At 37.7% G+C, this 12,841-nt stretch overlaps 1 protein-coding gene across 3 annotated transcripts in view; it reads left to right on the top strand.

Moving 5' to 3' along the window:
* Positions 1–12,841, top strand: part of trdn (triadin) — a 512,395-nt gene that overhangs the window by 363,885 nt on the left and 135,669 nt on the right. For all 3 annotated transcript variants that reach the window (XM_069886892.1, XM_069886891.1, XM_069886893.1), the window contains 9 exons: positions 428–466; positions 820–846; positions 3,573–3,623; positions 5,233–5,271; positions 5,621–5,647; positions 7,005–7,055; positions 8,550–8,588; positions 8,943–8,969; positions 10,486–10,536. In XM_069886892.1, coding sequence (XP_069742993.1) covers positions 428–466; positions 820–846; positions 3,573–3,623; positions 5,233–5,271; positions 5,621–5,647; positions 7,005–7,055; positions 8,550–8,588; positions 8,943–8,969; positions 10,486–10,536 — 351 coding nt within the window. The remainder of the gene's footprint in view (positions 1–427; positions 467–819; positions 847–3,572; positions 3,624–5,232; positions 5,272–5,620; positions 5,648–7,004; positions 7,056–8,549; positions 8,589–8,942; positions 8,970–10,485; positions 10,537–12,841) is intronic.

Genomic DNA, 12,841 nt, shown 5'->3' with positions numbered 1-12,841 from the left:
ATTCCATAATGTTTGATTCTACAACTTCTGAAGTTCCTTTACGGTAAGGAATTATGAGACCAACTACTTGATGGCTGCCACATGCACCCAAAGTATAAGGGCCTGACCTTCAATATTAATCTGATGGGACCATCATTAACTACTCAGATGTGGCCCTACAGTAGGGCACGTGCAGCACGTTCATGGTCAACAGGTTCCTACTCATTTATCAAACTTTGAAAGATTTAAAAACCCTGCAGTGTCTGTTGATTTGTTCCTATTGCAATAAATTGCTTCCCCTACATTGTTGTTTGAGAGAACAGAAAGCTTCATACTTTGCAGCCTGCAATGTTGAAATGTTATATCGAAACCATAGCAAAAAATGCCTCCGTTCTGTTATAATGATATTTATAAATGAAAATGCCAAACTTTTCTTGTTTGTTTATAGAATCAAACAGAGAAAAAACAACGACTTTAAAAGAGAAAGGTGGGTGAAGAAATGTTCAACATTTACAAGAATGATAAAATTTCACGAAATTGTAAAAACAACATTATTATAAGCACGTGAACGTGCAAAATAAAAATAAAAGCCTAGAAATGGGATGTCATTCATCTCTCTTCCATTGAAAAATGTGTGTAAAATCCAAGGTAATTGAATAAAGCCCATTAACATCATGTGATGATGTTATCAGTTCATTCTTCCATTTTTGGTACATTAAAGAACAAATACTGCTCAATCAGTTTACAACTTTTAAATTATAATCACATTGAAATGCTACTGAATAAAAGAGAAGGAATAATTCTCTGTAAATTTTCTTCTTGGTGTGTTTTATTTTTCAGTTCAACGAAACAAAGACAAAGAAAAGAGTAAGTGGTTCTTTTTGGACTAAAGAAGTGATCATGAAATTGGGAGTGAAATGCCCTCTGTCTTACGATGTTGTCTTTTTTCTTTGGCTTGGCTTCGCGGATGAAGATTTATGGAGGGGTATGTCCACGTCTGCTGCAGGCTCATTGGTGACTGACAAGTCCGATGCGGGACAGGGAGGCATGGTTGCAGCAGTTGCAAGGGAAAATTGGTTGGTTGGGGTTGGGTGTTGGGTTTTTCCTCCTTTGTCTTTTGTCAGTGAGGTGGGCTCTGCGGTCTTCTTCAAAGGAGGTTGCTGCCTGCCGAACTGTGAGGCACCAAGATGCATGGTTGGAGGCGATATCAGCCCACTGGCGGTGGTCAATGTGTCGGGCACCAAGAGATTTCTTTAAGCAGTTCTTGTACCTCTTTGGTGCACCTCTGTCTCGGTGGCCAATGGAGAGCTCGCCATATAACACGATCTTGGGAAGGCGATGGTCCTCCATTCTGGAGACATGACCCACCCAGCGCAGTTGGATCTTCAGCAGCATGGATTCGATGCTTGCGGACTCTGCCAGCTCGAGTACTTCGATGTTGGTGATGAAGTCATTCCAATGAATGTTGAAGATGGAGCGGAGACAGCACTGATGGATGCGTTCTAGGAGCCATAGGTGATGCCGGTAGAGGACCCATGATTCAGAGCTGAACAGGAGCGTGGGTATGACAATGGCTCTGTACACGCTGATTTTTGTGTGTTTATTCAGGTGGTTGTTTTTCCAGACTCTTTTGTGTAGTCTTCCAAAGGCGCTATTTGCCTTGGCGAGTCTGTTGTCTATCTCTTTGTCAATCCTTGCATCCGATGAAATGGTGCAGCCGAGGTAGGTAAACTGGTTGACCGTTTTGAGTTCAGTGTGCCCGATGGAGATGTCGGGGGGTTGGTGGTCATAGTGGCAAGCTGGCTGATGGAGGACCTCAGTTTTCTTCAGGCTGACTTCCAGGCCAAACATTTTGGCAGTTTCCACAAAACAGGACGTCATGCACTGGAGAGCTGGCTCTGAATGGGAAACTAAAGCGGCATCATCTGCAAAGTGTAGTTCACGGATAAGTTGCTCTTGTGTCTTGGTGTGACCTTGCAGGCGCCTCAGATTGAAGACACTGCCAGCCGTGCGGTACCGGATGTAAACACTGTCTTCATTGTTGAGGTCTTTATTGGCTTGTTTCAGCATCATGCTGAAGAAGATAGTAAAGAGGGTTGGTGCGAGGACGCAGCCTTGCTTCACGCCGTTGTCAATGGAGAAGGGTTCGGAGAGCTCATTGCTGTATCTGACCCGACCTTGTTGGTTTTCGTACAGTTGGATAACCATGTTGAGGAACTTTGGGGGGCATCCGAGGCACTCTAGTATTTGCCAAAGCCCTTTCCTGCTCATGGTGTCAAAGGCTTTGGTAAGGTCAACAAAGGTGATGTAAAGTCCTTTGTTTTGTTCTCTGCACTTTTTGCATTATAATTGCATATAATTACAAAGGTAGCTTTTGAATCATATTGGTCATAAATCTCATGAAGGGAAGAATTTCTATAAAAGAAAGCACTGTTCAAAGCTCCAGGCAGCAAGTTCATGTGGATTTTATGTTACCCAAAATGTATTTATGTCAGCAATCAATGATAACCTCAATACTCTGATCCATTAGGTCAGACGATCATCCCCCTCCCCAACACAGACCTACAACCTGACACCAACCTGCTAAATTTTCCTCATCACCAGCTGTTTATCTAATCAGCAGCATGAACTCCCTGTGCATTAGCCCTTAACAGGCCCCTGTCCCTCACCCCACCTGATCATATCTACCCTTCAACCTTTGGCCACCAATCCCCTTCTTTCCCTCTTATCTGATCATGTTTAGGTCTCCAACCGAACACAGTCCAGCTGAGTTTAGAGAAAATCATTGTTTCGAACAGACTACCAAAAGACATTGGACACTTCTGTTAGGCAAAGAGACGTTCACAGCATCTGGACAATATCCATGTTTATTGCTGTTTATCAATTGTGCTAGAACTGAGCAAGATTTAAAGAATCTAGTGTTTTTCATAGGACAGGCAACACAAAGATGGCAGGTTTTCTTCCCTAATGACATCAGTGTACCAGACGGACCTTGTAACAAACTAGTAATTTCATATTTATTGACATTAACTTTTTATCCCAATTTGAACTTGTAACTATGAATCAACATTTGGGGACACCACAGTGAGCACACTGCTGCACCTTGAACTGAAAAAAACTTCTTCAACTAGCTTTTACCAATATGGCAGACAATGTCTTTCCAGCCTGCAGGTACCTTGCACCATGACGAATGCTGAGGTAATTCATGCTCTCAGGCAACTCTGGATTTCTTTTCCTAAGGCCACATGCCATTTAATCACTCTTTCCTTCAGTATTCCTTAAAGCCAAGTCTTTGAACAAGCTTTATGCCTAATATTTATATGTATGAAAATTCAAATCTGATTCTGTCAGACAACGATCTTTTGGGTATTTTAACTTTTAATCTATCCACCAAATGCAACTTGCTTCTTTTCGTCTGTGCACATTTATATTGCACAATAGAGTAGTTCACATCTTTAACTACTACAGGTATTAGCTTTTTTTCAGGTTGAACCATGCTAAGTGTCATTGATATTAATTTGAGAATGTCATTAATATTGTCAGACGATTCAAATGTGCAAATTTGTAAAATTACCAATCATTTTGATATGCAGAAATGGAAAAAGAAAAGCCAGGAAAACCTTCAGTCAAACCAAAGGAGAAAGGTAAATCAAATTGTTTGATAATTGTGGGAAAATGTCTCTAAGTTTCAAGCTTATGAACATATGAAGTTGATGGGCAAGAAAAGATCTCCTGCTTCATGAAGTTAGACTAGAAAATTGCAATTGTCTGCATCCTCTTTCTTGTCAACTAGCCACTCAGGTATCCAGAACCTGGATTGTCTGGGAAAAGAAGTAATGGTTCACATTCTACTTATTTCTCTGCTTAAGGTTTCTGTTTATGGTGCAATAACAAGAATAATCCATCAACATGACTGTTATTAAGGCCATTCAATAAGCTAGTCTAACTTCTCTCATTTTCCAATTTCATTTAAAAATCCATGATTAAATCTATTTTTGCCATCAAATCGGATCATGCACTCTAAATCTATTTTCTGTATGGGGAAAAAAAAGTTTGTCTCATTGTCTTTTCCAAATTATCTTAAATTTGTGCTCTTAAATCTTCAGCTTTATTTTTTCTCTACTCTAGAGGCAAACCTTCTTTATCCTGAATATTTCTATCAAATCTCCTCCCAATCTGCTGCTCCAGCCTTTCCCAAAATATTGTCATCCCAAGAAACCCATCCCATTTCTTGTCTTATATTTCTCCTCAGGTCAAAAAACCAAAACCAGATAAATTCATCACGTTAAGTGCTGGTCATTGCTGAGCCACAGAAAATGTTGGAAAATAGAAATTGACCCCTAAGGCAACCTCCTATGTAAACATATCAAAGGGAGAACAAAGCTTAAAACAGGAATTAATATTATATGGTGGCATGGTTGGTGTAGAGGTTAGTGCAACACCTTTATAGCGCCAGCGACTGGGGCCAAGGTGTGAGACCTGCACTGTACTAACAGCAGTAGATTCAATCATGCCGCACTGTGGGAGTTGCCAGACCACACAGCGCTGGATAAGAGAGGTACAACCTGTATAAAGTTGGTACCATGATTAGTCTGTTGTTTTATAAAGTTGATCATAACGTCATCACTTTTGTATTTTATGCTTCTGATTGTTAAACTCAGAATCTTGTTTGTTTTTCAACCATTTTCTATCTCACCCCAGTCATCTTGAAAAATCTTTCATACTCTTGATTTTTGGCACCTTGTCAAAGACATTCTGAAAATCTTAATAAACAACATCCACTGACTCTCCTTAGACTGTCCTTCCACAAAGAACACCTACAGATTTGTCCATTAATATCTCTCCTGAAGGAAAAAATGCTGACCAGCCTATTTTATCTTGTGCTTTGTTTACGTGCCATTTGATTTTACAGTTTTTGAAAGGGATTGGTTGTTTATGGAGAAGAACCATCAGAACCACTGCTTAATGGCTGCCACATGTATCCAGAGCGCATGGGCCTGACCTTCGAAGTTAATCTAATAGGACTAACATTGTGATGTGGCCCTATAGTAAAGCACATTCCAGCTTCAACAGACTCCCACTCATTTATCTAACTTTCATAGCTTTAAAATTTTGTGTCCATTTGTTCCTATCTTATAAATTTCTCCCCCTACATTGTTGTTTGAGAGAACAGAAAGCTTCAAACTTCTGCAGCCTACAGTGTTGAAATGATATTTATAAATGAAATGCCAAACTTTTCTTGTTTGTTTATAGAATCAAAGAGAGAAAAAACAAAGGCTTTAAAAGAGAAAGGTGGGTGAAATGTTCAACATTTACGAGAAATATAAAAATTTTTGAATTAGACGGAATAGCATTGTTATTTGCATGTGGACTTGCAAAATAAAAATAAAAGCTTAGAAATTAGATGTCATTCATCTCTCTTCTATTGAAAAATGGATGTAAACTCCAAAGGATTTGAATAAAGCCCATTAACATCATGTGATGATGTAATCAGTCCATTCTTCCATTTTGGTACATTAAAGAACAAATGCTGCTCAACCAGTTTACAAATTATAAATAATAATCACGTTGAAATGTTACTGAATAAAAGAGAAGGAATAATTCTCTGTAAATTTTCACCTTGGTGTGTTTTATTTTTCAGTTCAACCAACCAAAGACAAAGAAAAGAGTAAGTGGTTATTTTCGGATTAAAGAAGTGATCATGAAATTGGGAGTGAAATGCCCTCTGTTTTACATTGTTGTAATTGCATTATAATTATATAGAATTACAAAGGTAGCTTTTGGATCACATTGGTCATAAATCTCATGAAGAGAAGAATTTCTATAAAAGAAAGCACTGTTCAAACCTCCAGGCAGCAAGTTCATGTGGATTTTATGTTACCCAAAATGTATTTATGTCAGCAATTAATGATAACATCAATACTCTGATCCATTAGGCAAGACAATCACCCCCCCTCCCCAACACAGACCTCCAACCTGACACCAACCTGCTAAATTTTCCTCATCACCAGCTGTTTATCTAATCAGCAGCATGAACTCCCTGTGCATTAGCCCTTAACAGGCCCCTGTCCCTCACCCCACCTGATCATATCTACCCTTCAACCTTTGGCCACCAATCCCCTTCTTTCCCTCTTATCTGATCATGTTTAGGTCTCCAACCGAACACAGTCCAGCTGAGTTTAGAGAAAATCATTGTTTCGAACAGACTACCAAAAGACATTGGACACTTCTGTTAGGCAAAGAGACGTTCACAGCATCTGGACAATATCCATGTTTATTGCTGTTTATCAATTGTGCTAGAACTGAGCAAGATTTAAAGAATCTAGTGTTTTTCATAGGACAGGCAACACAAAGATGGCAGGTTTTCTTCCCTAATGACATCAGTGAACCAGACGGACCTTGTAACAAACTAGTAATTACATATTTACTGACATTAACTTTTTATCCCAATTTGAACTTGTAACTATGAATCAACATTTGGGGACACCACAGTGAGCACACTGCTGCACCTTGAACTGAAAAAAACTTCTTCAACTGGCTTTTACCAATATGGCAGACAATGTCTTTCCAGCCTGCAGCTACCTTGCACCACGACGAATGCTGAGGTAATTCATGCTCTCAGGCAACTCTGGATTTCTTTTCCTAAGGCCTCTTGCCATTTAATCACTCTTTCCTTCAGTATTCCTTAAAACCAAGTCTTTGAACAACCTTTATGTCATTTGACCTAATATTTACATGTATGAAAATTCAAATCAGATTCTGTTAGACAACAATCTTTTGGATATTTTGACTGTTAATCTATCCACCAAATGCAACTTGCTTCTTTTGGTCTGTGCACATTTTGTGTTTTGATAAATTTATATTGCACAATATAATAGTTTACATCTTTAACTACTACAGGTATTAGCTTTTTTACAGGTCGAACCATGCTAAGTGTCATTGATATTAATTTGAGAATGTCATTAATATTGTCAGACGATTCAAATGTGCAAATTTGTAAAATTACCAATCATTTTGATATGCAGAAATGGAAAAAGAAAAGCCAGGAAAACCTTCAGTCAAACCAAAGGAGAAAGGTAAATCAAATTGTTTGATAATTGTGGGAAAATGTCTCTAAATTTCAAGCTTATGAACATATGAAGTTGATGGGAAAGAAAAGATCTCCTGCTTCATGAAGTTAGACTAGAAAATTGCAATTGTCTGCATCCTCTTTCTTGTTAACTAGCCACTCAGATATCCAGAACCTGAATTGTCTGGGAAAAGAAGTAATGGTTCACATTCTACTTATTTCTCTGCTTAAGGTTTCTGTTTATGGTGCAATAACAAGAATAATCCATCAACATGACTGTTATTAAGGCCATTCAGTAAGCTAGTCTAACTTCTCTCATTTTCCAAGGTGCTGTAATTTCTTCAATTTCATTTTAAAACCCATGGTTAAATCTATTTTTGCCATCAAGTTGGATCATGCACTCTAAATCTATTTGCTGTATGGGAAAAATAAGTTTGTCCCATTGTCTTTTCTAAATGATCTTAAATTTGTGCTCTTAAATCTTCACCTTTATTTTTTCTCTAACTACTCAAACCAAACCTTCTTTATCCTGAACAATTCTATCAAATCTCCTCCCAATCTGCTGCTCCAGCCTTTCCCAAAATATCGTCATCCCAAGAAACCCATCCCATTTCCAGTTTTTTTCTAAGGTCAGGAAACCAAAACCAGATACAGGGTTATACTTCTTTAATCCATCGACATTAGGTGCTGGCCATTACCGGGCCACAGAAAATGTTGGAAAACAGAAATTGACTCCTAATGGAACCTCCTATGTAAACATATCAAAGGTAGAACAAAGATTAAAACAGGAAATTATATTTTTGGTGGCTTGGTTGGTGTAGCGGTTAGTGCAATACCTTTACAGCACCAGTGATGGGGACCAAGGTGTGAGCATTGAACTGTACTAACAGCAGCAGATACAAATGTGCCGCACCATAGGAGTTGCCAGACCACAAAGTGCTGGATAAGAGAGGTTCAACCTGTATAATGTAGTTAGGCTGTTGTTTTATAAAGTTGATCATAACATGGTCACTTTTGTATTTTATGCTTCTGATTGTTAAACTCAGAATCTTGTTTGGTTTTCAACCATTTCCTATCTTACCCTAGTCATCTTAAAATATCTTTCATACTCTTAATTTTTGGCACATTGAGAAAGGCATTCTGAAAATCCAGATAAACAACATCCACTGACTCTCCATAGACTGTCCTTCCACAAAGAACACCTACAGATTTGTCAGTCATTATCTCCACTGAAAGAAACAATGCTGACTTCAGTTTATTTTTATCTTGTGCTTTTTTTCCCATGCTGTTTGATTTTACAACTTTTGAAGGGGATTGGTTGTTTACGGTGAAGAACCATCAGAACCACTGCCACATGTATCCAGAGTGCAGGTGCTCCCCTTACATACTTCTGAACCCTACAATGTTGAAATATTATACTGAAACCATAGCGAACAATGTCTCCCTTCTGTTATAATGATATTCATAAATGAAAATGTCGACTTTTCTTGTTTGCTTATAGAATCACATAGAGAAGAAACAAAGACTTTAAAAGAGAAAGGTGGGTGAAAAAATGTCCAATATTTACAAGAATGATAACATTTTCTGATTTGAAGGAATACCATTATTATTTGCATGTAGACTTGGGAAATAGAAGTAAAAGCCTAGTAACTGGATTTCACTCATCTCTCTTCTATTGAAAGGAGGTGGTAAATTCCAAAGGAATTGAATAAAGCCCATTGACATCATGTGATCAGTCAATTCTTACATTTTTGCTTTATTTCAGAGCCAATGCTGCTCAATCAATTTACAAATTGTGTATAATAATAAATTACATTATATTTAAATGTTTATGAATAAAAGAGAAGAAATAATTCACTGTAAAGTTTCTTCATGGTGTATTTTATTTTTGAAGTTCAACCAACTAAAGACCAAGAAAAGAGTAAGTAGCTTTTTTTTGGCTGTAAAGATGATTAAGAAATTATGTAATTGCATTATAATTGCATATATTTACAAAGGTGTCTTTTGGATCATATTGATTATAAATCTCATAAAGGAAGAATTTCTGGAAAAGAAAGCACTGTTCAAACCTCCCGGCAGTGAGTTCATGTGGGTGTTTTGTCTCCCAAAATGTATTTATTTCAGCATTCACATAAGAACCTCTCAATACCATGAACCCTTCAGCCAGAAAACCACATGCAGCCCCCTCCCCTCCACCAACAATACAGAGCTCCAACCTGACCCCATTCTGCTCATATCCCCTCATTGACATTTCTTTATTTGATCACCAACATGTACTTCCGGTGCATTAGTCCTCAACTGCCCCCTGTCCTTCATCCCACCTGATCATATCTGCCCTTCAACTTTTGGCCACCAATCTCCTACTTTCTATCCCATATGATCATGTTGAGGTCTCCAACTGAACATAATCCTGCTGAATGTAGTGAAAATTATTGTTTCAAAGAGACAAAAATACTTATAGATTCTTCTATTATGAGCAGGATTTAAAGAATCTAGATTTATTCATTGGACCAACTACATAAAGATGACAAGTCTTCTTTCCTAAGGACATAAGTAAACCAGATGGGTTTTGCAACAAACTGGTAATTTTTCTTAGTGATTTGAACTTCTAACTGAATCATCATTTGGGGTCTCATAGTGAGCACACTGCCTCACTTTGAACTCAAAGAAATTGGCTTTTAGAATATGGCAGTAAATGTCTTTCCAGACTTCAGGTACCTTATATTATGATGAATACCAAGAGAATGCATGGTCTAAGCCATGGAGGCTAAGGAGCAGCTTCTTCCCATGAGCAGTGAGAGAGCTGAACAACCAAAGGAACTGCTCACACTAACCATCCGAGACTCTCACATGTATAAAACAATATTTATTTATTTATTTCTAATTATGAAATACTTATCCTACATATGTATTGTTTGTCTGAATGTGTGTTGTGTCTGATTGTGTGACTGCATGGTTTGCACAAAGGACTGGAGAACACTGTTTTGTGGTTTTGTTTATGTACAATCAGATGACAATAAACTTGAATTGACTTGACTTGATTTCTTTTCCTAAGACCCTTTGCCACTTGATCACTCTTTTGTTTAAAATGTTCCTTTAAGCCAATTCTTTGAACGAACTTTGTCACCTGACCTAATATTTACATGTATGCAACTTTATATCACATTCTGTCATATAATATTCTGAGAGATATTTTGACTGTTAATCTATCCACAAAATGCAACTTGCTTCTTTTGGCCTGTGCAAATCTTTCATTTTGGTCGATTTGTATTGAACAATTTAATATTTTACATGTTTAACTAGTATAGCATTAGCTTTTTTCTCAGGCTTAAGTATACTAAATATCATAGATATCAAATTGAGATTGTCATCAATATTGTTAGATAATTCAGTACTATGTGCAAATTTGTAAAACTACCAACCATTTTGATTTGTAGAAATGGAAAAAGAAAAGCCAGGAAAACCTTCAATCAAACCAAAGGAGAAAGGTAAATCAAGCTGTTTTATAATTGTGAGAAAATGTCTCTGAATTTCAAGCTTGTGAATATATGGTAAGAAAAGACCTCCTGCTTCATGAAGTTAGGTCGACATTACAAGACTAGAATATTACACTTATCTGCATTCTCTTTTGCCAGTCATGTATCCAGAACCTGGTTTCCCTGGGAAAAGAAGAACTGGCTCGTATTCTACTTATTTCTCTGCTTATCTGCTTGAGGTTTTCTGTTTGTAGTGCATTAACAAGAATAATCTATCAATATGACTGTTATTAAGGTCATTCAGTAGCTCTTTCATTTTTCTAAGGTGCTGTAATTTATTTCTTCAATTTCATTTTGAAACCCATGATTAAATCTTTTTCTTTACCATTGAGTCAGGTCATGCATTTAAAATCTATTTGCTGTGTGAAAAAAAAAGTTTGTTGCCATTCTCTTTTCCCAATTATCTTAAATCTGTGCTCTTAAATTTTCACCTTCCATGGGATCATTTTCTCTCTAACTACTCTGGCCAAACCTTCTTTATCTTGAACATCTCTAACAAATCTCCTCCCACTCTTCTTCTCCAGCCTTTCCTAAAAAGATCCTCATCCCAAGAAACCCCAGTAATTTTGTTCTGCATCTCATTTCTCGCTTCACATTCTTCCTAATGTCAGGAAGCCAAAGCCAGATATAATGCTAGTACTATAGTTAGTATAATGTTTTATAAATTTGATCTTAATTTCCTCACTTTTGTATTTTATGCTTCTGGTTGTGAAACTCTGAATCTCATGTGCTTTTCAACCATTTCCTTTCTCTCCCCAGTCATTTCAAAAAATTTACCCACATGTGCACCTAAATCTCTCTGTTCTTGTGCCTGTCAAAATTGTTCCTGTAGATTTGTTGGTGTTGCCCTTTTAATAAACAAATCAAAGTGATGGAGATATCTGTAGAATATCCTTTGTGAAAGCCCCCAGGTTCATCAAATGCTTCTCATACGTTCACCCTATTACCCCCCAGGATCATTCTCATAAACCTCCTTTGTACCCTCTCCAATGTAATTACATGCTTCTTGAGATATTGGGTCCAAATCTGCTCCTAATACTTTAAATGTGGTCTGATCAACACCTTGTAAAGACTTAGCATTAAATTTTGCCTTTATATTCTTGTTCTCTCAATATGAATGGTAGTGCTGCATTTACCTTCCTTAGTACAAGCTTAACCTGAAAATTAATCCTTTTAGAAAAGGCTATGCCTTTATTCCTTCTACTAAAGTGCATGACCATACACTTCCATCTGCTGTATTCAACCTCCCACTTTTGTGTCCATTCTCCCAGCCTGTACAAGTTCTTCTGCAGACTCGTGGCTTCCTTAACACTAGCCACCCCTCAACATAATCTCTGTATGAACTGCAAACTTGGCCACAAAACCATTAGTTCTGTTACCTAAATAATTTATATATAACATGAGAAAAATTAGATCCAATAACAATAACATTGTAAATGTGACAAATATTTGTGTGGTGCAAGCGTTGTGTGGAATGCAAGCTTCCCACTCGTTAGACCCAGAAAGAAATGACAGACACCAGTGTTTTTCCAAATCCAAAGAATGAACCCTATTATTTACAATTAGAAAACTATTTATAGTACTCTTGGTCCTAAGGGATCTCACGCGAGCCCTCTCACACACGTGAATGGATTAGTTGATTGATGGCTCATGCCAAGAACCAGTAACACCCACTCCTGGCGATGGTGGGGTTGCTCTGTTTTGGGTGTCCTAGCACCTCTTCACTGGTCTCTGAACACTTTGAGACTTCCTTATGGGTTCTAGTGACATAGAGGATATAGGCTTGTTTCCGTGTGATTGGTGGTTCAATGGTTTCTGAAGTTCAAATGTATCCAACAGGGCATCCAGGCTGAGTTATGCAAGTGTTGTTTCAGCGAGGTTGCATTCTGTTGGTTACATCTGGTTGGCATGTCTGGTCTATCTGTCTGATCCAACTTGTACATGGTAGAGAACATTTCCAATTTTTCTTAAGATTCTCTCCAGCTGCCATACATCTGATTTATTTCTGTATTGCCACATAAACACATGTTGACCATCATGTAACGTGCTTTCTTTGGATCCCATCCTTGTTGCAAAAATGTTGTAAGTGTACCGAATGTTTGTGCTGTACACGCATTGTGTGGAATACAATCTTCCACCTCGTTAGACCCTGAGGGGAAAAAAAACACCAGTATTTTTCCAAATCCAAAGAACGAACCCTTTTATTTACAATTAGTGAACTATTTATAGTATTTACAATGCTCTTGGTCCCAAAAAA

The sequence above is a fragment of the Narcine bancroftii genome, chromosome 6, assembly GCF_036971445.1.
Source record: "Narcine bancroftii isolate sNarBan1 chromosome 6, sNarBan1.hap1, whole genome shotgun sequence".
Taxonomy (NCBI): Eukaryota; Metazoa; Chordata; class Chondrichthyes; order Torpediniformes; family Narcinidae; genus Narcine; species Narcine bancroftii.
Note: the sequence above shows the minus strand (reverse complement) of the source record. Positions and strands in the feature narration are given on the sequence as shown.